The sequence below is a fragment of the Lutra lutra genome, chromosome 1, assembly GCF_902655055.1.
Source record: "Lutra lutra chromosome 1, mLutLut1.2, whole genome shotgun sequence".
Taxonomy (NCBI): Eukaryota; Metazoa; Chordata; class Mammalia; order Carnivora; family Mustelidae; genus Lutra; species Lutra lutra.
The window spans coordinates 205,569,158-205,595,537 of record NC_062278.1 but is presented as its reverse complement, the minus strand read 5'-3'; the positions used below and the strand labels follow the sequence as shown (position 1 = coordinate 205,595,537).

Here is a 26,380-nt window from a genome sequence, read left to right as displayed (position 1 = left end):
GGAGAAGCAGACTCCCCTTGGAGCTGGGAGCCTGATGTGGGACTCGATCTCAGGACTCCAGGATCATGACCTGAGCCGAAGGCAGTTGCTTAACCAACTGAGCCACCCAGGTGCCCTAATTTTTTTTTTAAACATCAGACAGATCTTGGGGCGCCTGGGTGGCTCAGTGGCTTAAGCCTCTGCCTTTGGTTCAGATCCTGATTCCAGGGTCCTGGGATCGAGCCCCGCATTGGGCTCTCTGCCCAGCAGGGAGACTGCTTCCCCCTCTCTCTCTGCCTACTTGTTATTTCTCTCTCTGTGTCAAATAAAGAAATAAAATATTTTTAAAGCAACATCAGGCAGATCTTTTTTTTTTAATGATTTTACTTATTTATTTGACAGAGAGATAGAGCACAAGCAGGCAGAGAGGCAGGCAGAGGGAGAGGGAGAAGCCGGCTCCCCACTGAGTGGGGAGCCCGATGGGGGGCTCGATCCCAGGACCCTGGGATCATGACCCGAGCTGAAGGCAGTCACTTAATCGACTGAGACACCCAGGTGCACCTCTATTTTTAATTTTTGAGGAACCTTCATGCTGTTCTCCACAGTGGCTGACCCCATTTGCATTCCCACCATCAGCACACGAGGGTTCCCCTTTCTCGCCAACACCTGTTGTTTCTTGTGTTTTTTATTTTAGGCGTACTGACAGGTATGCAGTCCCATGTGCTATTGGCCCATACATGAATATATTTGAAGAAAAGCTTAGGATGTATATCAAGATCTAATAAATTTGAACATACATTTTTGTTGGTATTAAAGTGTAAAGAGTCAGTTAAGAGCTTGCTCATTCATTTGAATTAGATAAACCAAAAAACAGATTGTAATTTTATAATCAGTAAAATGGCATTATTCAGGGAAACTGACTTAGAATGGACTAGAATTACTGATATGAAAGATACTGGAAGACTCCCTTTATCTCTCTCCTGAAACCAGAACTTTTTTCTTTATGACAATTTCTTTCTCTTTAAAGCACATTCTCTTCTTTTTTTTTTAAAGATTTTATTTATTTATTTGACAAAGATTACAAGTAGGCAGAGAGGCAGGCAGAGAGAGAGGGGGAGGCAGGCTCCCCGCTGAGCAGAGAGCCCGATGCAGGGCTCCATCCCAGGACCCTGAGATCATGACCTGAGCCGAAGGCAGAGGCTTTACCCTCTGAGCCACCCAGGCGCCCCAAAGGACGTTCTCTTCAAACTGATTGTCTATGAACCTAATTCAACAGAATGAAAAATGTGTCCTCCCATAGCTTTCAGGTTTGTACTTGATGGGCCCGTCTCGGTGAAAGATATTCCACTGCAAATTCTGAGGAAGAAGACATTTATCCCTGAAAAGCCCAATCTGGTTTTGGATAATGGAGTAGATAACATTGTAGGAGAAACAGGCCTTCCAAGAACCACTACTGTGGGTCAGGCTGGAGGCAGCAGTTCAAGGAAAGGGGTTGTCATCACGGAGCCTCAAAGAGGAACTCATAGAAAATACTGGAATCAGTAGTCAAGTTCTTAGAAGAAAAGAATTGGGTCACAAGAGAAAGGTACCACCTGTGGGAGCCATCTCTGATGGTCCCTGTGCCCTTAGCAGGGCCTCTGTGGAAAAGTCTCTGTGGCCCGTGCTTTTTCCTCCCACCGGGAAGTGGAATGTGCAAAGGTGGAAACCCAGGGCTGTGCTGGTGCTAGAAGATAGGCCCTGATGGCAGATTCCGTGTCCCAAAATAGACAGATAAACATGCCAAGCCTGGGTGGCTCAGTCGGTTAAGTGTCTGCCTTTGGTTCAGGTCATGATCTCGGGGTTCTGGTATCCAGTCCACATTGGGCTCCCTGCTCAGCGGGAAGCCTGCTTCTCCCTCTCCTGCTGCTGCTCCCCCTGCTTGTGCTCTCTTTTTAATAAATAAATAAAATCTTTAAAAAAAAAAAAAAAGTGCCAAGCTGATTCCCTGCCCTGGTGATTTGGAACTTAAAGGGTGTCACACAGAGACTTGAATTTGGTGCATGTGAGTGTGTCCGTCGAAAACTCCTAAATTTCTGACAAGTTCATCAGCCCCTGAGCGGCCCCAGACTCTGCACTTTCGGTTCCCAGCACCAAAGAAGGTCCCATGGAACAGGTTTAAACAATGGACACTAACAAGTAGGTGCTGGGGGGCGGTGCCCTCAGTGGCGTGGATCTGGCCCGGGGTCAGAGGCCGAAGCGTGCCCACCTGCAGCCTGTTTCTGTCGGAGCCGGATGAGCTCCGGGTGGGGATCCTCCCGAGTGCTGCAGACTTGGGCCAAGACTTTAAATTCAGAGCAGCCAGAGAGGAGACCAGATGGAGGTTCAGGCCGTGCAAGATGGCGGTCTCCGTGCCTGATGTGCCACTCTTGAAAATCTTCTCCTTCCTGGACGCATTCAGCTTGCTCCAGGCTTCCCGAGTGAACAGGGTAAATGCTCTCCACAAGCCACTCTCTGTTGGGCCCCCTCCCCCCGACCCCCCTTCCACGAGTCGTCACACAGACCCCCTTCACCGCAGCCCCTCAGCGCTGGCATCTCGGGACCCCAGCCTTGGGCCCACGCAGCCTCCCTCCTTGCTTACGTCTACCCTGTTCCGGCCCCTTCCTTCAGCTCCCACAGACCCAGTGCCCGGATTTCAGCTGCCTCTCTCGACCAGGTGGAGCGCCAGCTCGCCGAAGAGTGGAGGGATGCACTGGGTTTTGGGGGGTTAGGCTCCTTCGCTCTGAGGGCCTCACGTTTATAACGAAAAGGACAGACGAATATCCAGGTGTCGCTGCGCGGGTCAAATGGTCCATTTGAAGCCCCGGGAAACCCAGTGTTTCTCCCACAAGAATTCCAAGCACCTGTCTTCGCTGCGATGGGCCTCTGTGGTTACCGTGTCCTGGTCCCCCCAGACTGGGCGGGCTTTGAGAGCCGGGTTGGTGGCTGGTTTACCACTGAGATGAGGGCCTGGCTTCCAGAACAGAGGAGAGCAGAGGAAGAGCCAGCCTTTGGGTACTGACCACCTGCTTACCTCTTCCTTTCTCCCACTCAGTGCTGGAACAGGCTTGCAGAGAATGACCAGCTATGGAGGTGAGCCAGGGAAGGGTAAGGCGGGAAGGCAGGGGTGTCTCCTGGGAGGGAGAGGACATCCGAGTGTGTACCAAGGCGGCCTGCGTGGGGCTGCTCTGGGAGAGGCACAAGTGAGGCTTAGAGTGAGGAAAGGGTTCATGAGACCCGCGCTACTGAGAAGGTAGCTAAAGGGGGCTGCCTCAGGGGCTGATGACTCTGTTTCCAGAAACCTGTGTCTGAGGAAATGGAGCTTCTGCAGCTTCTCCCCGTGCCCGGGCTCACAGACCTGGAAGCAGTTCTTCCTCAGACAAACAAAGCTGGAGCACCGTATGGCGAGGGTGAAGCCAGAGGACTTTATCTTCAGAGAAGCAAGTGGGAACCTCGGTACGGGGATAGGGTCCCCTAAAGGAACATGACAATCTGGTCTTAAGAAACACACTATCCTTTTCTCCCCCTGTGTCTTCATTCAGTGAAGACAAAGAAAATGAAGGCTTAGTAGGACTGAGTTGCTGTGGTCACGGTCAAGGTCTCCCTCAATCTTCTCTTGGCCCCCACCATCTATGGTGCGTGGAGAGACCAGAGTGATCTTTACATGAGCTAAAATCAGGCCCTGTGACTTCTTTTCTCCAAAGGCCTTCCGTTCCTCATAGAATAAAGATTTTAAACAAAAAGAAAACTGAATAACAGGCCTTCTACCATTAATTTTATTCCTAGTACCTCTTTTAAAACTGAGAACAGAGGGGCGCCTGGGTGGCTCAGTTGGTTAAGCGTCTGCCTTCGGCTCAGGTCATGATCTCAGGGTCCTAGGATTGAGCCCCACATCGGGCTCCCTGCTCAGTGGGGAGCCTGCTTCTCCTTCTCCCTTTGCCTGCTGCTCCCCCTGCTTGTGCTCTCTCTCTCTCTCTCTCTCTGACAAAGAAATAAAATATTAAAAAAATAAAACTCAGAACAGTTCTCCAATGGAGACCTCTTTATCCTCATTTTACGTGTATGGAAACTGAAACGGAGGAGGAAAAATAAGTCGGCCAGTGCCTCAGGCCAATCTGCAGCGGGAACCTACGTATGGATGACTCTAGAACTAGCTCCTCCTCTTCTCCATAATTGTTTCCCAAACTCTCCTAAGAGGGCGCAGGAAAACTTCATTATCTTTCCAGAGTCCTTTTTATTCAATTGGCTCATCCCTCAACTATCTGGTGAGCCTGTATTGTCTGTGTTTCCTTCTAGGAATCTTAGGACCTATGGCTTATCTGTCAGGATATGGCCATGCAGTGGGTGGAGAGGAGAAGTCAGTCATTTGTACAGTGTCATCAAAGCACATGCTTTATGCCTGGGACCTGCAGGAGGTGAGTCTGGCCAGCAAGGAGCACAAGGAACGCCCTGTCACGTCCATCCTGTTCCACACAGGTGGCAAGTGCTGGGGGACGGGAATGGTACTTGGAATTGGTGAGAGACAGAGTTTCAAATTGGGTCTTCTAACTGGTAATCTGGGACCTTTCCATTTAGATGGTAGACACACTGAAAACTCTTTTTAATGTGTAGTTCTTTTTTTTTTTTTTAAAGATTTTATTTATTTGACAGAGATCACAAGTAGGTAGAGAGGCAGGCAGAGAGAGAGAGAGGAGGAAGCAGGCTCCCTGCCAAGCAGAGAGCCCGAAGTGGGGCCCAATCCTAGGATGCTGAGATCATGACCTGAGCCAAAAGCAGAGGCTTAACCCACTGAGCCACCCAGGCGCCCATTTTTTTTTTTTTAAAGATTTTATTTGTCAGCATGCATGAGCAGGGGGAGAGGCAGGCAGGGGGAGAGCAGGCTCCCCATTGAGCAGGGAGCCCGATGCAGGACCTGATCCCAGGACCCTGGGGTCATGACCTGAGCTGAAGGCAGACGCCTAACTGACTGAGCCACCCAGGAGCCCCTTATGTGTGTTTCTCCATATAGATTTGTACAGGGACTTACTTTCTAGTGGTAACATGGAACGGCTGTGAGATAAACTTGGGCAGTTGTGCCTTTCCATGACCTATTCTACTTCTCTCTCTCAACTGTTGGCATTTGTTATGTTGGCTTTTTCAGAAAGTGGTCTCCAACTCCAGTCACTTCCAGGGTAGACAAAGGTCTTCTACATCAGGACCAGTAAATGTAGTGCAAGAATCACTAGGTGGGGAATCAGAAGACCCCAAAGTGGTTCACAAGTTATTGTATTTTTCTTGGCCTTCCCTGTTTGTATTTCTCTCCTCTCTTAGAAAAGTATTTAATGACCGTTTTTCACACAGGGTCTTCTGAACTATGACAAGTAAACCCTTTATGAATATATGAGGTGGCAGGAGAATGATGAAATAAAAGTCTAGAAGGGACTCCTAAAGTTATACCTATAATGTCCTATCCTTTTATGTTGGGGATGGGGGTCCGACAACTTGGATATTTCTGAGGTTTTCACATCAACATGAACTGAATTTAAAGAACTTCATCTCCTTAAACAACGAGATCCAGATTTTACGATGATGCTGTAACGGTGAGCTATTTGGGGGCATGGGCAATGGAGAGTGTACTTTGTGTGTGGGAGAGAGGTGAGTTATTAGGGACTGCAGGGTGGAGTGTGTCCGCCAATCTGGAAGACGGCCTCCGTATTCCTTGTCCCATATTCACGATCCTAGGTAGTCCACTCCCACCCTGAATCGGGTTGACCTTGGTAACCAATTGGACATTGCAGAAATGATGGTGCGTAACTTCCGAAGCTATGTCCTAAAAGACACTTCTTCTCTCTTGAGTCACTGGCTCCTAGAGAGCCAGCCGCAGTGTTATGAGGACCCTTAAAATGCCCTGCAGGATAGGTCTGTGTGGGGAAGTACTGAGGGCTGCAGGTAGCCAGCACCAACTTGCTGGCCGAATGAGTCGACCATCTTGAGCCTTATCCTTATGAAGATGACTTCAACCCCGTAAGAGACGCCTAGCCACAAACCACCCAGCCAAGCTGTACCTAAATTTCTTTAATTTAATTTAATTTAATTGAGAGAGAAAGAGCATGCGAGAGGGTCAGAGGGAGAAGCAGTCTCCCTGCCAAGCAGGGAGCCTGATTTGGGACTCTTTCCCGGGACTCCAGGATCACGACCTGAGCCATAGATAGTTACTTAACCAACTGAACCATCCAGGCAGCCCATGTACCTGAATTTCTAACAGAAACTGAGAGAACAAAAACTTCTGTTTTAACCACCCAGATTTTTTGGAGAGGGTTTATTATTATTTTGCTTATTTCAAAAGCTTCCAGTGTAGTTAATATACAGCACTAGATTAGCTTCAGGTCTACAATGTAGCAATTCAGCAATTCTGTACATCACCTGGTACTTGTCATGACCAGGGCAGTCCTCAATCCCCATCACCTGTTTCCCTCATCTCCCACTCCACCCCTCTGGTAACTGTTCTCTAGAGTTATGAGTTTGTCTGGGGGCTTATCTCTTTTCTGTTTTGTTAAATTCCACATTTGAGTGAAATCATATGCTATTTGTCTTTCTCTGACTTATTTCACTTAAGATTATACCCTCTAGATCCATCCATGTTGATGCAAATGGCAAGACTTCATTCTTTTTCATGGCCAAGTAATATTTCAGTGTGTGTGTGTGTGTGTGTGTGTGTGTCTGTCTGTCTGTCTGTCTTTATCCATTCATCTATTGATGGACACTTGGGTTGCTTCCATATCTTGGCTATTGTAAATAATGTTGCAATGAACATAAGAATGCATAGAGCTTTTTTTTTTTAATAATTTATTTATTTATTTGACAGCCAGAGATCACAAGTAGGCAGAGAGACAAGCAGAGAGAGAGAGGAGGTAGCAGGCTCCCCACTGAGCAGAGAGCCCGATGCAGGACTCGATCCCAGGATCCTGAGATCATGACCTGAGCCAAAGGCAGAGGCTTCACCCACTGAGCCACCCAGGTGCTCAAGAATGCATAGAGCTTTTCAAATTACATTTTCCTTTTTTTTCAGCTAAATACCCAGTAAAGGACTTGCTGGACCATGTGATAGTTCTATTTTTAATTTTTTGATTTTGTTTTCCACAGCAGCTGCCCCAGTTTGCATTCCCACTAACAGGGCACAAGGGTTCCCTTCTCTCTGCACCCTTGTGGGCACTTGTTGGTCATTGCGTTATTGACTTTAGCCATTCTGACTGGTGTGAGATGATATCTCATTGTGGTTTTGATCTTAAGCCACCCAATTTTGGGATGACTTCTTGCACAGTGTTACAGTGTTACAGACCAAAATGGTGATTACATTTGGGGAGTGTGGAGAAGTTAATAGAGCAAGTACTGGTGGGCTTAGAGGGAGTTATATGATCAATTTGTAATAATTAATTTTTACATATATTTTTGTGTTCTTTTTGATATAATTCACAATTTTTTTAAGATTTTATTTATTTGACAGAGATCACAAGTAGGCAGAGAGGCAGGCAGAGAGAGAGGAAAGGAAGCAGGCTCCCCGCTGAGCAGAGAGCCCCATGCGGGGCTCAGTCCCAGGACCTGGGATCATAACCTGAGCCGAAGGTAGAGGTTTTAACCCACTGAGCCACCCAGACGCCCCAACAATTTTTTAAAGGCTAAAGAGAAGGGAAACTTTCTTTTGTCTTATCTGCAATGTACAAGATTGATGACGGAATAATAATTATGAGAGTTGATATTCTTTGAATTCCTACCGTGGACTAGGCAGAATTCTTTTTTTTTTTTTTTAAGATTATTTATTTGGGTGGGGGGCGCCTGGGTGGCTCAGTGGGTTAAAGCCTCTGCCTTCAGCTCAGGTCATGATCTCGGGGTCCTGGGATCGAGTCCCGCATCGGGCTCTCTGCTCAGTGGGGAACCTGCTTCCTCCTCTCTCTCTCTCTACCTGTCTCTCTGCCTACTTGTGATCACTCTCTGTCAAATAAATAAATAAAATCTTTAAAAAATATATTTGGAGTAGGGGGAGAGGGAGACAGAAACCCAAGCAAATTCTGCGTGAAGCCTGACATGGGGTTCTGCGTGAAGCCTGACATGGGGTTCAATCTCACAACCCTGAGATCATGACTTGAACTGAAACCAAGAGTCAGATGTTTAACTGACAGAGCTACCCTGGCATCCCTAGGCAGAAAGAGTTCAAAAAGACTATTTCATGTGCTGTGAAATGTAATACAAGAGTCCTGTAAGAAGCCACAACTGGTAAGTAACTTGCTGAATGTAACACCTTTAGTAAGAGGCAGAACTGACTTGAGCTCAGAAGCCTGATCATTCTTTATGCTGATTGATCGCACAGTGAGATCTTGCCTTGAATGTACTGTGATGTTCCTTTTCTGTGCTCACTACTCCTCAGATAATTAAGATGTTTAGAATTTTCTTATTCTTTTGCCAGAAGCAAAAAATGGATCTGGAGGAAACTTCCAAATAAACACTGGCAGAAAGAAAGCCCAGTAGGTGTGAAGAGTTCCTTGCACACCTCCAGTGTCCTCTCATTCTCTAGGGCACTATGATCTGGTCCAGCCCCGCCCAGCAGTCGAGCATCATGCGTCTGGCAACCCTCCCTCAGATGCATCTTGCGTTCACTGCAGATTTGGAGGGAACAGTCAAAGTGTGGAATTGTCAGGATGCGGAAGCCCTGGCTACTCTCACCATGCCACAGGCCTGTTTTTCCTTGGAAATCTGTCTCACAAAAGATGGCCCCTTCCTAATGGTAAGTGAGCCCTGCACCTAGAGAGGGCCCACAGAACAAAATGCCCACTGCCTTGACAGGTGTGCCCCCATGACTGTCCTATTACTGTCTGTCTTCTTGGAGTCCTCCCTACCACAAACCCTGAGAGCCCAAACATACCCACATATATTGGCCATACAAACTCCGCTACCATCTTGGCCTTTGATCTACCACAGGTATGTTTTCCCTAGTCATTCTTCCAGAAAAGAAAAAAAAAAAAAAAGCCTCCCTGAATGATTCCTATCTATGTCTCTTCTTTCAAGTGTGTATTGTACAGTACTTGATCTTGGACAGGTATTATGGAGAGAGAGCCATGGGTTTGGGAAGATGTGAGAAAAGAACAGTGTTGATGTGCTGTGAGTAACTATTCTTGAGAAGAGTGGGGCTTAGGAAATTGTATTTTTGGGGATCATTCTCACAATGCTGAGGTAGCTTTTCCTTTCCATTATGGGATCAAAGAAACCGTAGTATGTTTTGCAACTGACAGTGCTGCCTTCTGTGGGCTCTAGGATTTCCTGTCTCCTTCCGTTGACGTGGTGGTGGTGCTTTGGTTTTAGGTAGGCAACTCTGAAGGTGACATGTACACACTGACCGTGCCGGAGCTAAGGCATGTCTCTAAAGTCAATGCATTCAAATACAGTGTTGACCTCCTACACTGCTCTCCCGACAAGAAATGGATCTTTGCATCTGGGACACATCAGAATATCTTGCCAGTGGTAAGTGGTGCTCTGTGCTTTAACTTTGGGAGGAGAGGGTCAAGCATTAGCAAAGTGGGGTTTAGGATGTGTTGGAGAACCTGAAGAACTCAGGGAGGACTACACATGGTGCTCCTACCTCTCAAAGGCCGTATCACACGTAGAATCCCATTTTTGGAGCCACGAAACAATGTTCTTTGAAGTGATAGGGTCTGGTTGCAAAAAAATAATAAGTTAATAAAAGTTTACTCATGAAGCCTGAATCAGCCAAAGAGCTAGAGGAAGGTGAGAGAGATCTCAAGAAAGTAGGATCTTTGGTAACCTTTTAGCTTTCCTTACTTTACTTTTATCCACCTTGGCTGGAAGGGACAAAGAAGTACAGAGGTACATGAGAACATATCAGCCTACAGATATCCCTCTGAGAAAGTCTGTTGAGTCCACCATTTTTACCATGTGGCACGTGCAGACCACGCACCAGAGAGCGAGGAGCTGAGAGGAGGCAGCAAAAGCCGAACAGCCCATGACGAGTTTGCCAAGAAGGGAAAAATCTGTCCAACCAATGACCGCTTGATCTGGGCTCCAGTGTGGCCAGATGATTTTGTAGCTCCAAGTGCACCAGAAGAACAGCTTTGATGGCTTTGCTCTCTGCGTGACCATGACAGGCAGGAGAGGAAGCCAGTTCTTGGATGTCAGAGACAAGCAGAGGCTACTCAGTGCTTCCTAAGATTCTGAATAAAGCTTTGGCCACAAAACAAGGATTTTTTTTTTTTTTTTTTTTTTTTTAAGCAGGCTCCATGTCCAGTGTGGGGCCTGAACTCCTGACCCTGAGATCAGGAGTCACATGCTCTACTGACAGAGCCAGCCAGGTGCCCCCACAAAACAAGGGCTTTCAAGGAGGTCTTTCTGGAGTCGCTCCTGTCCTGACGTGCTGTCACTTCTCCCTTCACCTGACCGCATGTGCAATACTCTCTCCCCAGGTGTTCCTCACAGAGAGCTTGCTGAAACCGGCAGAAGGCAAAAGCCCTCTGTCCCTCTCTATCCCGTATTCATTGTGCTGCAGGGCCTGCTGGGCCCCAAGGAGGACAAGCAGGATAACAGTGATGTATCGAAGAGGCTCTTTCAGAAAGACCGGATTTACCACCTTCGAGCTAACGGCTGAGAGGACGGGGGACCAAACGGACATCCAAGGTAGGCTGTGCCACATGGGAGACATGGTTTCTAGACCCTTCCACCGTTCCACCCGTGTATTCTTTGGAAGCCATAATTCTGTGGAAAGGGGGCAGGGGATTTCTTTAACCCGAGCCTGCAGGCCTCTCCTGCCCATGCTCGTACTTCTACTATGTTCCACAGGCCCCCCACCCCCGTGGGCAGGTCTGTTCAGATTCCCATCCTGCTGTAGGGCCTGGATCCCAAAGCCTCCTCTGTGCCTGACCTGTTACTGCCCACCGCCCCCTGTTGTGGGGTCCAGGCACCTGTTATCGTGGTCCGTGACCTGTATCTGTCACTAGCCTGCCCTTCATCTTCCTCAGCAGACTGAGGTCCCCTGGAAGAAGGGAGTGTGTGTTTGTATTCTGCGTAAAGCTCTTGTGCGGACTCAAGGATCCCCAGTTCACCCGCATGGATGTGTGTATGTTTTGCATGAACACAGCCCACCAGGTTGCAACTTTCCTGTTGCCGCCTCACATGGAGAGTCCTATGTGGATGGGAGTCGGAGACGGAAATGTGATCGTCTTTGAGAGCGGGCCGTCCTTATTCCTCTTCACCATCAGTGGCCTTCTTCTGCAACGATTTGAGGACCACCAGAGGACCATCGGCAACTTATGGGTGGTAGGTACGAGCCCCCACCCACCGCCCGGCGCTCGGACTCGGGGCCGCTCATCCCAGGTGTCCTTTGTAGGATTCTGTGCACGTCCTCAGCACGTCCATGGATGACTCTCTGCATTTGTACATGTGGGAAGAGGAAGGCCGTTACCCATACCTCAAGAGCTGCTGCCACCTGGAGCACATGGGCAGTGACTCGGCGCCGAGCTGGTAAGCCCTGCTTCTGCGACTTCAGCTTTCCTCAAAGATTCCAACTCTTCCATATGAAAAAATGAAGGGCTAATAAGTGAGGCTTTAAAAAAAGTTATACATATATTATGTGTGTGTGTGTGTGTGTGTGTGTGTGTGTGTGTGTGTGTGTATGTATATATGTATAAATAAACTTAGATCCAAAAAGAATTGCTAGCTCTTGGAATATGTTCACAGCCCATGCAGTACATTTCAAAAGGCTTTCCAAAAGGGCTCCCATTAGTTTGCCCACAGCAGAATATGGAACATCTACATCTTCAATATCCTATCTTTATTTGCAAGGTTTATACCTTTTTTTGAGTTCATCATTTGGGTTGCTGCTTCTTGTTTTGTTTTTAAGATTTTATTTGGGAGAGAGAATGAGCAGGAGCAGAGGCAGAGGGAGAAGTGGGCTTCCAACTGAGCAGGGAGCCTGATGTGGGGTTCGATCCTAGGATCCTGAGATCATGACGTTGAGCCGAAGGCAGATACTTGGCCGACTGAGCTACCCAGACACCTCTCAGTAATTTTAAGTACTTCCCCTTCATATCACACGTTCCATATTGTGTAGCATTATGTCTTTTATCCATCTAATTTCTTTTAACGATGCAAAGAAATTTTATGTCTTTCCCCCAAATAGAATGCAGTTGTCCAACAAAGTTTGAGTTTTGACAAAAACAAAGTCTTTTAATCAGAAATACAATCAAACTGCAGAATATTTCCATCATCCCCCAAGTTTTCTTAGGCGCCGTTGCAGACTGTCCCTCCTTCCATCCCCAGCACCAGGCAACCAGTGATCTGCTTTCTGTCCCTATTAATTAGTTTAAATTTTCTAAGCTTTTATGTAAATGGAATTATATAGTATGTATCCCTTTGTGTCTTGCTTCTCTCAGTGAGCGTGGTTTTCAAGATTCACCCTCCTGTGGTGTATCAGGAATTCACTCCCTTTAGTTGCTGAGCGGTGAGGGCCCTATTGTAGAGATGGACCACAGTTCATCACCTTGCCAGCTGAGGGTCATTTATGTTGTTTCTAGCTTAGGATGAACATGTTTCCATATTTACCTAAGAGGGGAACTGTTGGGTCATATGGTATGTTTGACCTTAAAAGAAACTGCAAAATGCTTTCCTGGGGGCTGTCCATCTTTTCATTTCTACTTCGTTTTTTTCCGGTTTTGTTTTGACTACTTTACATTCTGATAGGTGTGTAGTGTGCTCTCATTATAGTTGTACTGTGTATTTCCCTAATGTCAGGCAGCTTTTCATTTGCTTATTTGCCATATCTTCTTTGGTGAAGCATTGGTTCAAATCTTTTGTATGTTTTTTAGTTGGGTTGTTTATTAATATCAAGTTTTGATAGCTCTTTATATATTTGGAATATAAATTTTTTATCAGAAAAGGATTTGCAAATATTTTCTCCTAATTTGTGGCTTGTCTTTCTACTCTAACAGTGTCTTTCAAAGAGCGGGTGTTCTTAATTTTGAATCTCCAATTTTTCTTCTAAAATGATTGGGCTCTGGATGTGTATCTAGGAAATCTTTGCCTAATCTGAGGTCACTAAGGTTTTCCCCTTTGTTTTTGTCAAAATTGTATAGTTTGAGATTTTACTTTTAAGTCTATTATCCATTTTAAATTAAATTTTATATAGGGTAAGATCTAGATCAAGGTTTCTTTTTCTTTTTACATGCAGGTATTTAATTATTCAACACCATTTGTGGGGGGAAAAATTCCTTCTCCATTGAATTGCCTTTACATCTTTGCCAAAAATTGACTATATATGTTATATAACATATATATGTTTTAATTTTATATGTATATATGTTAATGTTATATGTATATATGTTAATGTTATATAACATAGATATGTTAATTTCAAGATTCTTTTGTCCCAAGGACCTATGTGTCTATCCTTTCTCTAATAACGCACTACTTTGAAAGTGTAACTTCATAGAAATTTTAAAATCTGATGATGTGAGTCCTCCACTTTGTTCTTTTGCAAAATTACTTTGGCTATTCTGTTTCCCTTGTTTTCAACATACTTTTTGTTTTGTGTGTGTGTGTGTGTGTGTGTGTGTGTGTGTGTGTGTGTGTGTTTTCCCCTACATATATTTTAGAATAATTTTGTAAATGTCTACAAAAATTCTGCTGGTGGGGGGGCCCCTGGCTGGCTCAGTCTTTGGAGCATGTGTCTCTTGATCTTGGGTAGTGAGATTGAGTCCCACACTGGTTATAGAGATTACTTAAGGGAATTTTAAAAATAGAATTAGGGGCTCCTGGCTGGCTCAGTCAGAAGAGCATGCAACTCTTAATATCAGGGTCATGAGTTTGAGCCCCACATTGGGTGTAGAGATTAAATATATCAAAAAATTAGAATTCTACTCAGACACACAAAAATTCTGCTGGAGTTCACTCTGGAATTCTATTGGATCTATAAATTTTAGGCGGGGGAAATGGTATCTTTACAATTGAGTCTTCCTATCCATGAACCTTATGTCTCTTCAATTTATTTAGGTCTTCCTTATTTTATCAAGTGTTTTGTAGTTTTCAGGATACAGCTTTTGCAAATATTTTGTAAGACTATATCTAAGTATTTAGTGGTTTGAGTGCTACTGTAACAGTAATATCTTCAGTTTTCAATTTTTCACTAATAGTATGTAGAAATGATTGGCTTTTGAAATACTAATTTTATATCCTACAACCTTGTTAAACTATTATTCAAATAGCTCTTATTAGTCTGTAGATATTTTGTGACTTTCCATGTATACAATCATGTCATCAGACAGATTTTTTTCCCCTTGTTTTCCAATCCGTATGTCTTTTTGTCCTTGTTCTTGACTTACTGCATTGTATAGAACTTTCAATAACAAGGGGTGCCTGGTTGGCTTAGTTGATAGAGCATGTAGCTCTTAATCCTGGGATCATGAGTTCAAGCCCCATGTTGAGTGTAGAGTTTACTTTAAAAAACAAAAAACAAAAAAACCTTCCAGTAACAACATTGGAGTGGAGAGCAGATTCCTTGACTTTGATAGAAAGTGTTGCGTCTTTCACAATTATGAAATTCACTGTATGTTCTTGTAGTTACCATTTATTAGGTTGAGGAAGTCCCATTCTAGTTCTTGTGTGCTTAGGGTTTTTATCATCAATAGATGTTTAATTTTGCCAATGGTTTTCCTGCACCAATTCCTGAGCATATGATTTTTCCTTTTTAAATTGTTAACAAGACAAATTACAGTGATTGATTTTTCTTTTTAAGATTTTGATTAGAGAGCCCATGCATGGGGTGGGGGAACGAACTTCCTGTGGAGCAGGGAGCCTGGTGCACGATCCCAGGACCCCAGGGATCATGACCTGAGCCGAAGGCAGATGCTTAACTGACTGAGCCACCCAGGTGCCCCATAACCATGAATTCTTTATTTTTTTAAAGAATTTTATAAAGATTCTATTTATTTGAGAGCATACATGACAGCGTGTATGTGTGTGTGAGAGAGAGAGTGCACACATGTGCGCAGGCAGGGGATTGGGGCAGCAGGAAAAGCAGACTTCCCACCAAGCAGGGAGCCCAACTCAGGACTGGATCCCAGGACCCTGGGATCAAGACCTGAGTGGAAGGCGATGCTCAACTGACTGAGCCACCCAGGTGCTCCAACTGTGAATTCTTTAATGGTTATAGTACCATTCAGATGATAGTACCATTCTGGTAGTTTGTGATTTTCCAGTAATTAGTCATTTCATCTAACTTGTTAGTCATTTCATCTAACTTGTTCCTTTTAGTCTTTTACATATCTGTAGATTTCAACTCCTTCACTCCTGATACTGGTAATTTTTTTTTCCTTTGTCCGTCTTTTATACACACACACACACACACACACTATCTATCTATCTCTCTATATATATAATATAAAACCATATATATATATATATGGTTTTATTTGAGAGAGAGAGCGTAAGAAGGGGGTGGTCAGAGGGAGAAGCAGGCTCCCCACTGAGCAGGGAACTTGATGTGAGGCTCAGTTCCAGGACTCAGGTATCATGACCTGAGATGAAGGCAGATGCTTAACCAGTTGAGCCACCCAGGTGCCCCTCTTTGTTGGTCTTAATAGAGATTTATCAACTTTAATTATCTCTTCAAAGAAATAGCTTTTTTTTTTTTTAAGATTTTATTTGTTTATTTGACAGAGAGAGATCACAAGTAGACGGAGAGGCAGGCAGAGAGAGAGAGAGAGGGAAGCAGGCTTCTTGCTGAGCAGAGAGCCCGATGCGGGACTCGATCCCAGGACCCTGAGATCATGACCTGAGCCGAAGGCAGCGGCTTAACCCACTGAGCCACCCAGGCGCCCCAAAGAAATAGCTTTTTTGTTTTGTATTTTTTTTCTCAGTTTCATCTCTACTCTTTAATTTTCTTCCTTTTTGTTTTGGTTTATTTTGTTTTTCTAATTTTTGAGGTAGAAACTTAGATTATTGCTTTGAGATTTTTTTTAAAAGATTTGAGAATGTGTGAGTGAGCTATGGGAGGCACAGAGGGGAAAAAAGAGGGAGAGAATCTCAAGCAGACCCCCTGCTGAGTGTGGAGGCCAACACAGGCCCCCTCCCACAACCCTGAGATCACAACCACAGCCAAAACCAAGAGTTGGTCACCCAGGTGTCCCAAGACCTCTCTTTTTAAATATTAGCATTTGATGCTCTAAATTCCTCACTAAGCACTGCTTTGGCTGCAACTTACAAATTTCAACTGATTGTATTTTCATTTTTACCCAGTTCCATATACTTTTTAAATTCCCTTTCCCCCTTTGACGCATGGATTGACTATTTTCCATTTTTTATTTAAATTCCAGTTAGTCAAGGGACACCTGGGTGACTCAGTGGGTTAAAGCCTCTGCCTTTGGCTCAGGTCATGATCCCAGGGTCCTGGGACCGAGCCCCGCATCGGGCTCTCTGCTCAGTAGGGAGCCTGCATCCCCTTCTCTCTCTGCCTGCCTCTCTGCCTACTTGTGATCTGTCTGTCAGATAAAAAATAAAAAATCTATTTAAAAAATTCCAGTTAGTCAACATATAATGTAATATTAGTTTCAGGAGTAAAGACCCATGGATTATTCAAAAGTATGTTTATTTTTCAAGTGTTTGTATATTTTATTGCTATCTTTTTTATTTCTAGTTTAAATCACTTATAGAGAGCATACTCCACAATTGTTTTTTCTTCTATGTCTGTCAAACTTTGCTTTATGACCAGGGATTGGTATATGTTGGTGAATATTTGATTTGTGCCTGAAAAGAATGTGTACCCTGCTCTTGTTGGGTAGAATGTTCTGTAATTGCCAATGGCATCGTCTTATCTGTTTCAGTTCCTCCATACCCCTCCTGACTATTGATCTAGTGGTTCTATGAGTTATGAGAGAAGATAGTTAAATTTTCTGATTATAAATGTGGATGTCTTTTTCCTTTAAACTCCATCAGTTTTTTTAAGATTTTTATTTATTTATTTGACAGAGAGATCACAGGCAGAGAGGCAGGCAGAGAGAGAGAGGAGGAAGCAGGCTCCCTGCTGAGCAGAGAGCCCGATGCGGGACTTGATCCCAGGACCCTGAGATCATGACCTGAGCCGAAGGCAGCGGCTTAACCCACTGAGCCACCCAGGCGCCCTCCATCAGTTTTTATTTCATGTATTTTTGCAGCTCCGTTACTTGGTACATATACATTTAGTATTACGTCTTGGTTAGTTGGCCCTCCTATGTTTGTGTAGTGTCTCTCCTTCTCCTTGGCAATTTTCTTTGCTTTGAGGTCTATTTTGTTATTAACTTAGCTACTCCTGCTCTCTCGATTAATGTCTGTATGTGACATTGTTTTCCATTTATTTACTTCTAGTCTACTTATATCATTATAGCTGAAATGAGTTTCTTATGACAACATCTAATTGGCTTGTGATTTTTATGTATATGGTGCACAGATCGGTCTTTCCACAGGTGTAATTAACTTATTTCAGCATTTGGGAAATGTGTTATTTCCTTCTGGCTTCTATGGTATCCAATGAGAGATCTGTCTTTCGAAGTATTGTTCTTCTGTAGATAAGTGTCACTTTTCTCGGGCTGATTTCAAGGGACTTTCAGTCTTGTGTGTTTTTGGAAAAGGAACCATTGTGCTCCAGTTACCACTTACAGGTGAGGTGATGTTCATGGTAGCTCTAGGTGATGTTTTTGCAACTGTGCTTGGTTTGCTTTCTGTAGATGTGACAGTGGAGGCTCTAACTATACTTGATACAGAAACTGGAGGAGTAGGTGGAGTTGGTGTGGTGGTGGTGGTCAGTGTACCATCTGTGGGAGCACTACCTTTAGTAGTCATGCTTGAACTGGCATCTAGTGTCCTTGACTGGATGGCTGAGGTTATAAGAAGGAGGATAAGAACAGTGAGGGGAGTAAGGGCTTTCATTTGAGATGTTCTTGCTGGGCCATCCAAGGAGGAAATCTCAAGTTATTGTTAGTCTTTAGATCTCACCTAACTTTTTTTGCTCTGTAGGTTTACCAAATTTGAGGAGTTTTTAGCTATTACTTGTCTCTGTGGTGCTTGAAGGCAAGAGGAAGGAGGGCCACCTCTACTCACCTTAGTGCAGGGGAGGAGATGGGCAACAAGGCTCTACCTCAATCTTTGCAGGAGAGGGGTAAAGGCACTAGCCTTGCTTGGGTTAGTGCGAGGCAGGTATGGTCAACAGAACTATACCCACCCACCCCCCAGTTTCTCCTGGAGAAGAGGAGTCAGAGTATCACCTCATTAGTACAGGATGAGAATGGTTGACAGGGCCATGCCCCACAATCTCTACATCACCCCTCTGGGGCGGGAGGCATGGCCTCTTTTAGTACCCACCTCAGAGGCAGGTATTGTCAAAGGGAACAGAATTCTATTTTAAAATATTCTCTCTCAGGGCGCCTGGGTATCCGTCAGTTAAGCATCTACATGCACTCAGGTCATGATCTTGGGGCCCTGGGATTGAGCCCTGTATGGGGCTCGCCACTCAGCAGGGAGTCTGTTTCTCCCTCTCCCCTCCCCCTGCTCATACCCTTGCTAGCACTCTCCAATGAATAATAATTTAAAAAAAAACCTTTAAAAATATTCTCTCATCATTACTAAATAATATCTCTGATTTGCTAGATTATCTTGAGAATTCTGGCAGTGTTATCTAAAGCAGGTTGGGATCGCAACTCTTGCAATTAATAATCACCATAACTGGGGAGCCTGGGTGGCTCAGTGGCTTAAGCCTCTGCCTTCAGCTCTGGTCATGATCTCAGGGTCCTGGGATCAAGCCCTGCATCAGGCTCTCTGCTCAGCAGGGAGCCTGCTTCCCCCTCTCTGCTCCCTCTCTGCCTACTTGTGATTCTCTGTCAAATAAATAAATAAAATCTTTAAAAAAAATAATCACCATAACTGTGTCAGATCTGTGCAGTCAAAACCAAATCTAAGAATAACTTCAGCGATCAAAGGACCAATTGATTTGGGAAGAATATCCGTATCTGTGTCAGGTTCACATTTAGTAGTATCAACAATGGCTATACCTACTTTCCCACTTGTCCACTGATGATCTGGTCTTTTCCTATTGGCAGCTATGTCTCCAAAGCAATATGCGATAACATGAGCATCGTATGTGTGGTGTCGAGACTTCGTGAATCCAGCATTCTGGTGATGTATTCTTTGCGTATGTAATGTGGAAACTAATGGAATTAACCTTACATCATCTCTCTCAATGTAGTAAAGAGAATTCTGTTTGTAAACCGAGAATGACTGTTTAGTGATCTTAGGAAAGAAGCGATGATTTAGGGCGCCTGGGTGGCTCAGTGGGTTAAGCCGCTGCCTTCGGCTCAGGTCATGATCTCGGGGTCCTGGGATCGAGTCCCGCATCGGGCTCTCTGCTCGGCGGGGAGCCTGCTTCCCTCTCTCTCTCTCTCTCTCTGCCTGCCTCTCTGCCTACTTGTGATCTCTGTCTGTCAAATAAATAAAATAAAAATCTAAAAAAAAAAAAAAAAAAGCGATGATTTAACCACCTATAGTAAATCAGACACTGTAATAGATGCACTACACAGAAGGCAGAGCAACCTATCCTCTGTCCTTGCTAGCAGGGAGAGTATAGAATACTAGGGGAGTAAAATATAACTGGTCACAAATCAATTCAAAAGGAGCTTATATGGGGGAAGGCGGGGAAGTACGACTTCAGATTGAGGCAGGTTTAAAAGTGAAGGCATCTGGGGCGCCTGACTCAGTCGGTAGAGCATGCAACTCCTGATCTCAGGGTTGTGAGTTCAAGCCCCATGCTGGGCGTGGAGTCTTCTTTAAAAAAAAAAAAAAAGTAAAAGTGAAGGTCATCTGTATTAGTCCATGTTCTCTAAAATGCAAGCAAAACATAAATGTATTAGAAAAACATAGACGTCAATACTCAATGGTAGCTAGAAGCAATTCAGAATATGGATGGTAATAACAAATGTCCAAGAGGACTAGGAAATAGGACACACAGCAAAAGCTAAATCACAAGGAAGTTTCAATTCATGTTTCATTACAGCCATTGTAATGGACATGAAAAAGAACTGCCCCCTAGTTTGCATCACTGGTTCAGGATTCAGAGTTCAGGGAGAGAGTACTAATACATCAAGCCTAAGACCCACAGGTCTGCTGTCCTGGCTCTGAGAGGAGGGGAGGACCAGAAGAAAGAGGACGTGAGTGGGGACATACTATTCTCATAAGAATGAAATCTCAGTAGGAGATTTCTCCAAGGAGCAGTGTGGGTTTCTGGGCTATTAAAATGCCCACCATTCCCTCTTCCTCAAAATAAACTTGAAGCTGTGACCAGGAAGATAAAGGAAGTCAGTGGAGGGTCTCTGGAGATGGACAAGGTTGGAGAAGCTGGCAGGAGATGTGCTGTACACAGCACCTGGCAGTTCTGGGACAGTCACATGTCTGCGAATCATCAGATGCGAATCAAAGTCCACGAGGAGAGTATGTACTAACACAGGCTGGGAAGTCAAGGTGTCAAGTCACACAGACAGCTGCAGAGTCTGACCCAAATACTTTGGTTTTTACCACAGGAGAAAAAGACTTACATTTTATAGATCTGTGTTTTCTTTAAAGATCCTTCTCATTGTCATTTAGAAAAGTGATTTAAGAAGCAGCCCTAGCCTATGCCTGCAATGAGGACCCTGTCCTGTACCAATTTTACCTCCACCAAAAAAAATGTAGCCATTGCGACTAAGGAAAGGAAAGCCGGTGAGGCTGTCTTCTTGATTAGAATCTCTGCCATAAAAGGAGTATGTGGCGGAGGACGTGGAGGTGGGAGATGGAATGGAGGCAAGGATTTGTGGGTTACGCGCGCGTGAGCACAAAGAACACAATCTGTCCGAGGAAACAGGAGTAAACAGGATCCCACAGTGCCTGCAATTTTTGAACAACTTAGAATAAAACTGAATTGCTCTTGGGCTCTCATTTCTGGGATAAGCAGAGAAAACTTTCTACACACAGCATCAAACATTGTTCAAAACTGGAAAGGCAAAAGAAAACCTTAAAATCTATGGCAAAGGGAGTTGAATTGAAGAGAAACCTTCTTAGCTGGGGAATAAAAGAGGGCAAGTCCAGAAACACTGCATGCCTTATTCACAGAATTTTAAAGGACTCCATGATGGAGCACAGGACCCCTGCCAACGTTGAGGTCAGGTCACAGATCTGTAAGGTGTGGGATCCTCAGAAAAGTAACAGTCCTTTCCTTGTAGGTAAACTGAAGGGAAGTCTACCCCTTGGAGAAGGATGATGGGGAGAGCTGCCTCTCTCAGCTTCAGGTATGGGTGGAATAAAACAAAGAAACCATTCCCTCCAGAGAATTAACTGTAACCACACTCCCCTTGGAGGTGGAGCTGACATCAGTCAAGGTCCCAAGACTAGACAGAGGTCACACCCATTAAGGTAATTTGACCAAGGTTTATTGTGGTGAAAAGAATTCAAGAACCCATAGAAATAATAGACCTGATGGCATTTTAGCCCCTCCTTTTTGTAAGCATCCCCTCAGGGGGCTGGCGTCTACTTTTGACCTACGCTCAGGATTCCAGGCCAGGTTTTGTTTGTCTCAGCCTGCTGGGAAGAGTTAATCTTCCCCTACCTGTACCAGGAGGGTGCCGCTCCGGGCCTAGCGTAGCTGACTTAGTTACAGAAGGGGTACGGACTCCTCCCGCACCCCCCACGTCTTCTTTGGGTGCCCTGGGCTGGCCAGTGCTGAAAGCCACTGCTACTGAGTGGGGCTTACTGTAGCTACAGGGAATGAAACAAGGCTATTCCTCTTATTAGAACTTCCCTTCCAGATATCATTGCTTGAATGGATTAACCCAAGGGGTTTATAAGTTTGAGTAACACATTCTATTGAGTAAAGACTTCACCAGAAAGAATAAGGCAGCCTCTCTAGCCCCCCTATACTTCGCTCTGCTGCGGCCACTGGAGCCAATGGACCTGCTCCTGACATCCAGGAGATGGAACTGTGGAAAAGGAAACCACAGGCCCCACATGGTGTCTCTTACGTTAAGGTATTAGGTCTTGGTTGGCAGACTTGGGGACTTAACCTAGCTGCAGTTTCAGCCCCGCAGAAATGTCACCTTTACCCAGTCTATGTGGGACTTTCCCGATCAGCTCCAGGAGAGTTACTGCTGTCCCCTGGAAGAGCACAACCTTGCCTAAAACAGTGGATTCTTTGCTAATAATCTCCTTTTCCCCCACTCTCTATCTAACTTTAAAAACTCTTCCTTTTCTGGAGCCCTCTGGAGCTTTCCTTTACTCACTAGATGGAAACCCTGCCCAATTCACAAATGGATTAATAAAGCCGCTTGGACCTTTTAAAATTTACATGGTTGCCTTTTTGTTATTTAACAGAATTCACTGCCGTGAATTGGGGTAGCACCATATGGGTGGTTCCCAAGAGCCCAAGAGATGCCCTGCAGATTACCTTCAACTTTAACCCCTTCTCTGTGGCTGTGTCTTTCCCTTTGACCTTTACCAGTGCAATCACACCGTCAGTGGCTCTAGCACTTGTCAGTAGGTCCTCCTGCCTGGGGCTGAATTACATTCAGCAAGTTTCACAGTAAGGGACACACACCACATAATGGTCTGCGGACTCAACAGAGAGATCAGATCAGTTCTCCTGGTTCTCTACTACTAAAGGGGCAGACTGGCGAGGAATAAAGGTTTTTTGAAATCCTAGTCTGTGACTTTACAGGTTTCTGGATCCTGAGGATGCTTTATCACGGGCTCCAAAAACAGGCCTGTTACCTCAAAAGCCAAGTGGCACCAAATTCAGATTTTATTTTGGAAATGGCCTAAACAAGCAGAGTTTTAGCTATTTAGAGCCTTGTCTGCTTTTCATACCCCCCACTGAAACCTTACCCACTGCTAAGCCAGAGCCCTAGGACTGTAAGCCCCGGGCTGCTGCAGTCATGGGGGACTATTTGACCCAGAGGCCCCCACCCCGCACACACACCTAGGCACAGAAGTCCCCTGCTCCCATCTCCCCCTCCTCTCTCCCTGAGTACCCTTGCTATCCTCCCCTCCTGGATGGTGGCCCCTACACCACAAGCTTCCAGACAGTCTCCCAGGATGAGGAACTTCCCCTCCATGCACTGCTTAGTAAAGTTTGTGTGTGTTACTACCTCTTGTTCTTTTTCCTTGATGAGCCCTTCAAATCCTTTGAGCCCTTACAGTCCTACATCCCAAATAAAGAACTCTTAAAACTCAACAAGAAAACAACCCAAGTAAAAATGGGCAAAAGACTTGAACAGCTACCCCTCCAAAGAGGATACCCAAGAGGCAACAAGTTCATGAAAAGGGCTCAACGTTGCTAGCCATTAAAGAAATCTAAATTAGAACCGCAACGAAAGGATAGTGTACACCTATTAGATTGGAGGGGGCTAAGGGGGAGCTGGACAGTGCCAAGAGCTAGAGGATGTGGAGCAACCGGAACTCCCCGACACCGTTGGCCGAGACGCAACATGCTCCAGCCATTTTTGTAAAGAGCTGGGCAATTTCTTATGCAATAAAACATACACTTAGCATATCACCCAGCAATCCCACTTCTAAGTACCCAAGAGAAATGAAAACTTCTGATCACCCAAAAGCCTATATATAAATGCTTATAGCCACTGTATTCACAGTCACGAAAAATCTGCAACAACCCAATCTCTTTCAACTGGTGAGAAGTACTCAGCGGCATCCGTACAATGAGCTACTACCCAGTAATAAATGCAAACCAACTTCTGGTGTGCACAAATCTCTTGGACGTCAGCGTTAGCAACATTTTCTAGATCTGTCTCCTCAGGCCAGGGAAACAAAAGCAAAAATAAACAATTGAGGCTACATCAAACTAAAAAGCTTTTACACAGCGAAGAAGGCCAACAAAATAAAAAGGCAACCTACTGAATGAGAGAAGATACTTGCAAATGATACATCTGATGAGGGGTTTATAGAATATTAAAATTCATAAGATATCCAAATAGCATCCAAAACAAAACAAGTTCTACGACACCAAAAAACGATCCAATTAAAAAAACGGGCAGAGGGCCTGAATAGACATTTTTCCAAAGACGACACCCAGATGGCCAACAGACATATGAAAAGATGCTCAACATTATTACTCATCAAGGAAATGCAAATCAGAAACACAGTAAGACATCCCCTCACACACGTCCGAATGGCTAGGATCAAAAAGACAAGAAACAACCAGTGTCAGGATGTGAAGGAAAGGGAACCCCTGGGAACTGTTGATGGGAAGGTAATATGGAAGACAGTCCGAAGCTTCCTCAAAAAATTGGAAATAGAGGGGCGCCTGGGTGGCTCAGTGGGTTAAAGCCTCTGCCTTTGGCTCAGGTCATGGTCCCAGGGTCCTGGGATCAAGCCCCACATTGGGCTCTCTGCTTGGCAGAGAGCCTGCTTTCCTCCCACCCCCTTTACCTGCCTCTCTGCCTACTTGTGATCTATGTCAAAAAAAATATTTTTTTTTAAATATTGGAATTAGAAACACTATATGATCCAGTAATTCCACTTCTGGGTACTTACCTGAAGAAAACTGAAGTGCTAATTCAGAAAGATATGCACCCCTATGTTTACTGCAGCACGATTTCTAACAGCCAAGACATGGAAGCAGCCTCTGTCCATCGATGACTGAACAGATACAGATTCCACACACATGCACAGACACCCAGACGCACAATGGATTATTACTCAGCCATAAAATCTTGCCAGTTACAACAACAGGGATGGCTCTGGATAGATCTAGTACGCTCAGTGAAATAAGTCAGATAAAGACAAATACCATATGATTACACTTACACATGCAATCTAAAAAATTAAAAATGAGGGACGCCTGGGTGGCTCAGTTGGTTAAGCGGCTGCCTTCGGCTCAGGTCATGATCCCAGCGTCCTGGGATCGAGTCCCACATCGGGCTCCTTGCTCAGCGGGGAGCCTGCTTCTCCCTCTGCCTCTACCTACCACTCTGTCTGCCTGTGCTCATGCTCGCTCCCTCTCTCTCTCTCTCTCTTAAAAAAAAAAATTAAAAATTAAAAATTAAAAATGAGAAACACTCATAAACACGAAGAACAAACTGGTGATTGCGTAAGAAGGGGAAGGGGGTGGGGAGGATGCACAAAATGGGTGAAGGGGAGTAAGAGGTACAAACTCTCAATTATAAGTCACAGGGAGGAAAAGTACGGGACAGGAAATAGACATTAATATATTTACCATGGTGAGCATTTCATAGTGTGTATAATTGTTGAATCACTATGTTGCACACCTGAAATTAATATGTCCACTGTACTTCAATTAAAAAGTTTAACACAAAGATTTAAAAATCCTAAATATGACTCCCTTCAAATATAGTAACAAAAAACAAACGTACAAAACAGGAGAAATGGACACAACCACTGGAGGCAAGGAGGAGGGGAGGAGATATGAAACCAAGACTGAATGAGGTACAAGAAACAGACAAACCTGGGCCTGGCCGGTCCCCCAAGAGACCCAAGGACCTGGTCCAATAATGGAGTTGGGGACAAAGGGGTGTGGGAGGTGGCCCAGGGAATCTGGGCGCCATTCCCTGTCGGGCAAGGGCAGGGTAGGAAGTTGAAGGCAGCTTAATGCAGCAGGTCTCCAAGGTTCCATCTGGGAGTCAGAAGCTGGTTCTAGTCCTCCTCGCTGGGTGATCTTGAGGAAGTCACTCCCTCTGGATGGATTCAACCTCCCCCCCGCAGCTCTGGAAGTAGTTATCTCACTAAGCCCATCTCCATGACCTCTTCTCTGGTTTATGCCATCAGTTTCCCACCAGGAGCTGGATGGATACGGCCCTTGACAAACATTTCCTCATTAAATCCTGCCAGCTGCCAACTTGGGGTCCCATCTTGTGACACAGGGGCACCACGCACCAGTACATTTCTGCCTTTCTCCCCAGAGGCCCAGCAAGTCAGGGGAGGCGAAACTCAAACTAGAATCCAGGTCTCTGGCCTTCCTGGCCTGAGATCGTGGGGAAGAGATGAATTTGGGAGTTGTGGCATTTTCATAATAGGTGCCTGGCCGGGAAGTCAGTTACTGGGTTCCTATAGTATCAGTGAGCACCCAGCCCCGGCGCATCCCATGGGCCCGTTACAGGGTTGTGCCCCTGCCAGTTTAGGGGTGAAAAGGCTTCAGTGGTCACTAACCTCTGCTTTGCCCTCCCAACACTTTGGTGATCTATCTTCTGTTGAAACACTCAAGTTTGTTTTCTGCACTAATCCACTCACTGTTACAGGACTCAGCTACTTCCTTACATGTATCTCACATCTAAACTAGAGGTCAGAGACAAGGGAAGGTTACCTCCTGAGCCCCAGCACTACTAAGTTA

General features: G+C 45.1%; 1 protein-coding gene across 1 annotated transcript; it reads left to right on the top strand.

Moving 5' to 3' along the window:
• The first annotated feature begins 1,984 nt into the window (after positions 1-1,984).
• Positions 1,985-19,253, top strand: FBXW12 (F-box and WD repeat domain containing 12). Its single transcript, XM_047739578.1, has 10 exons — positions 1,985-2,444; positions 3,050-3,087; positions 3,293-3,450; positions 4,291-4,409; positions 8,543-8,752; positions 9,328-9,486; positions 10,443-10,653; positions 11,114-11,292; positions 11,363-11,496; positions 19,098-19,253. The coding sequence occupies exons 1-10, from the start codon at positions 2,355-2,357 to the stop codon at positions 19,195-19,197; spliced, it is 1,398 nt and encodes a 465-aa protein (XP_047595534.1). The 5' UTR covers positions 1,985-2,354; the 3' UTR covers positions 19,198-19,253.
• The last annotated feature ends 7,127 nt before the right edge of the window (positions 19,254-26,380 follow it).

What these genes read in the sequence shown, in the direction of transcription:
- FBXW12 (XM_047739578.1), top strand. Translation starts at nt 2,355, where the DNA reads ATGGCGGTCTCCGTGCCTGATGTGCCACTCTTGAAAATCTTCTCCTTC. An exon ending in AGGCTTCCCGAGTGAACAGG is followed by an intron (nt 2,445 to 3,049) that starts GTAAATGCTCTC and finishes TCTCCCACTCAG; the next exon opens with TGCTGGAACAGGCTTGCAGA. An exon ending in ATCAGAATATCTTGCCAGTG is followed by an intron (nt 9,487 to 10,442) that starts GTAAGTGGTGCT and finishes CTCTCTCCCCAG; the next exon opens with GTGTTCCTCACAGAGAGCTT.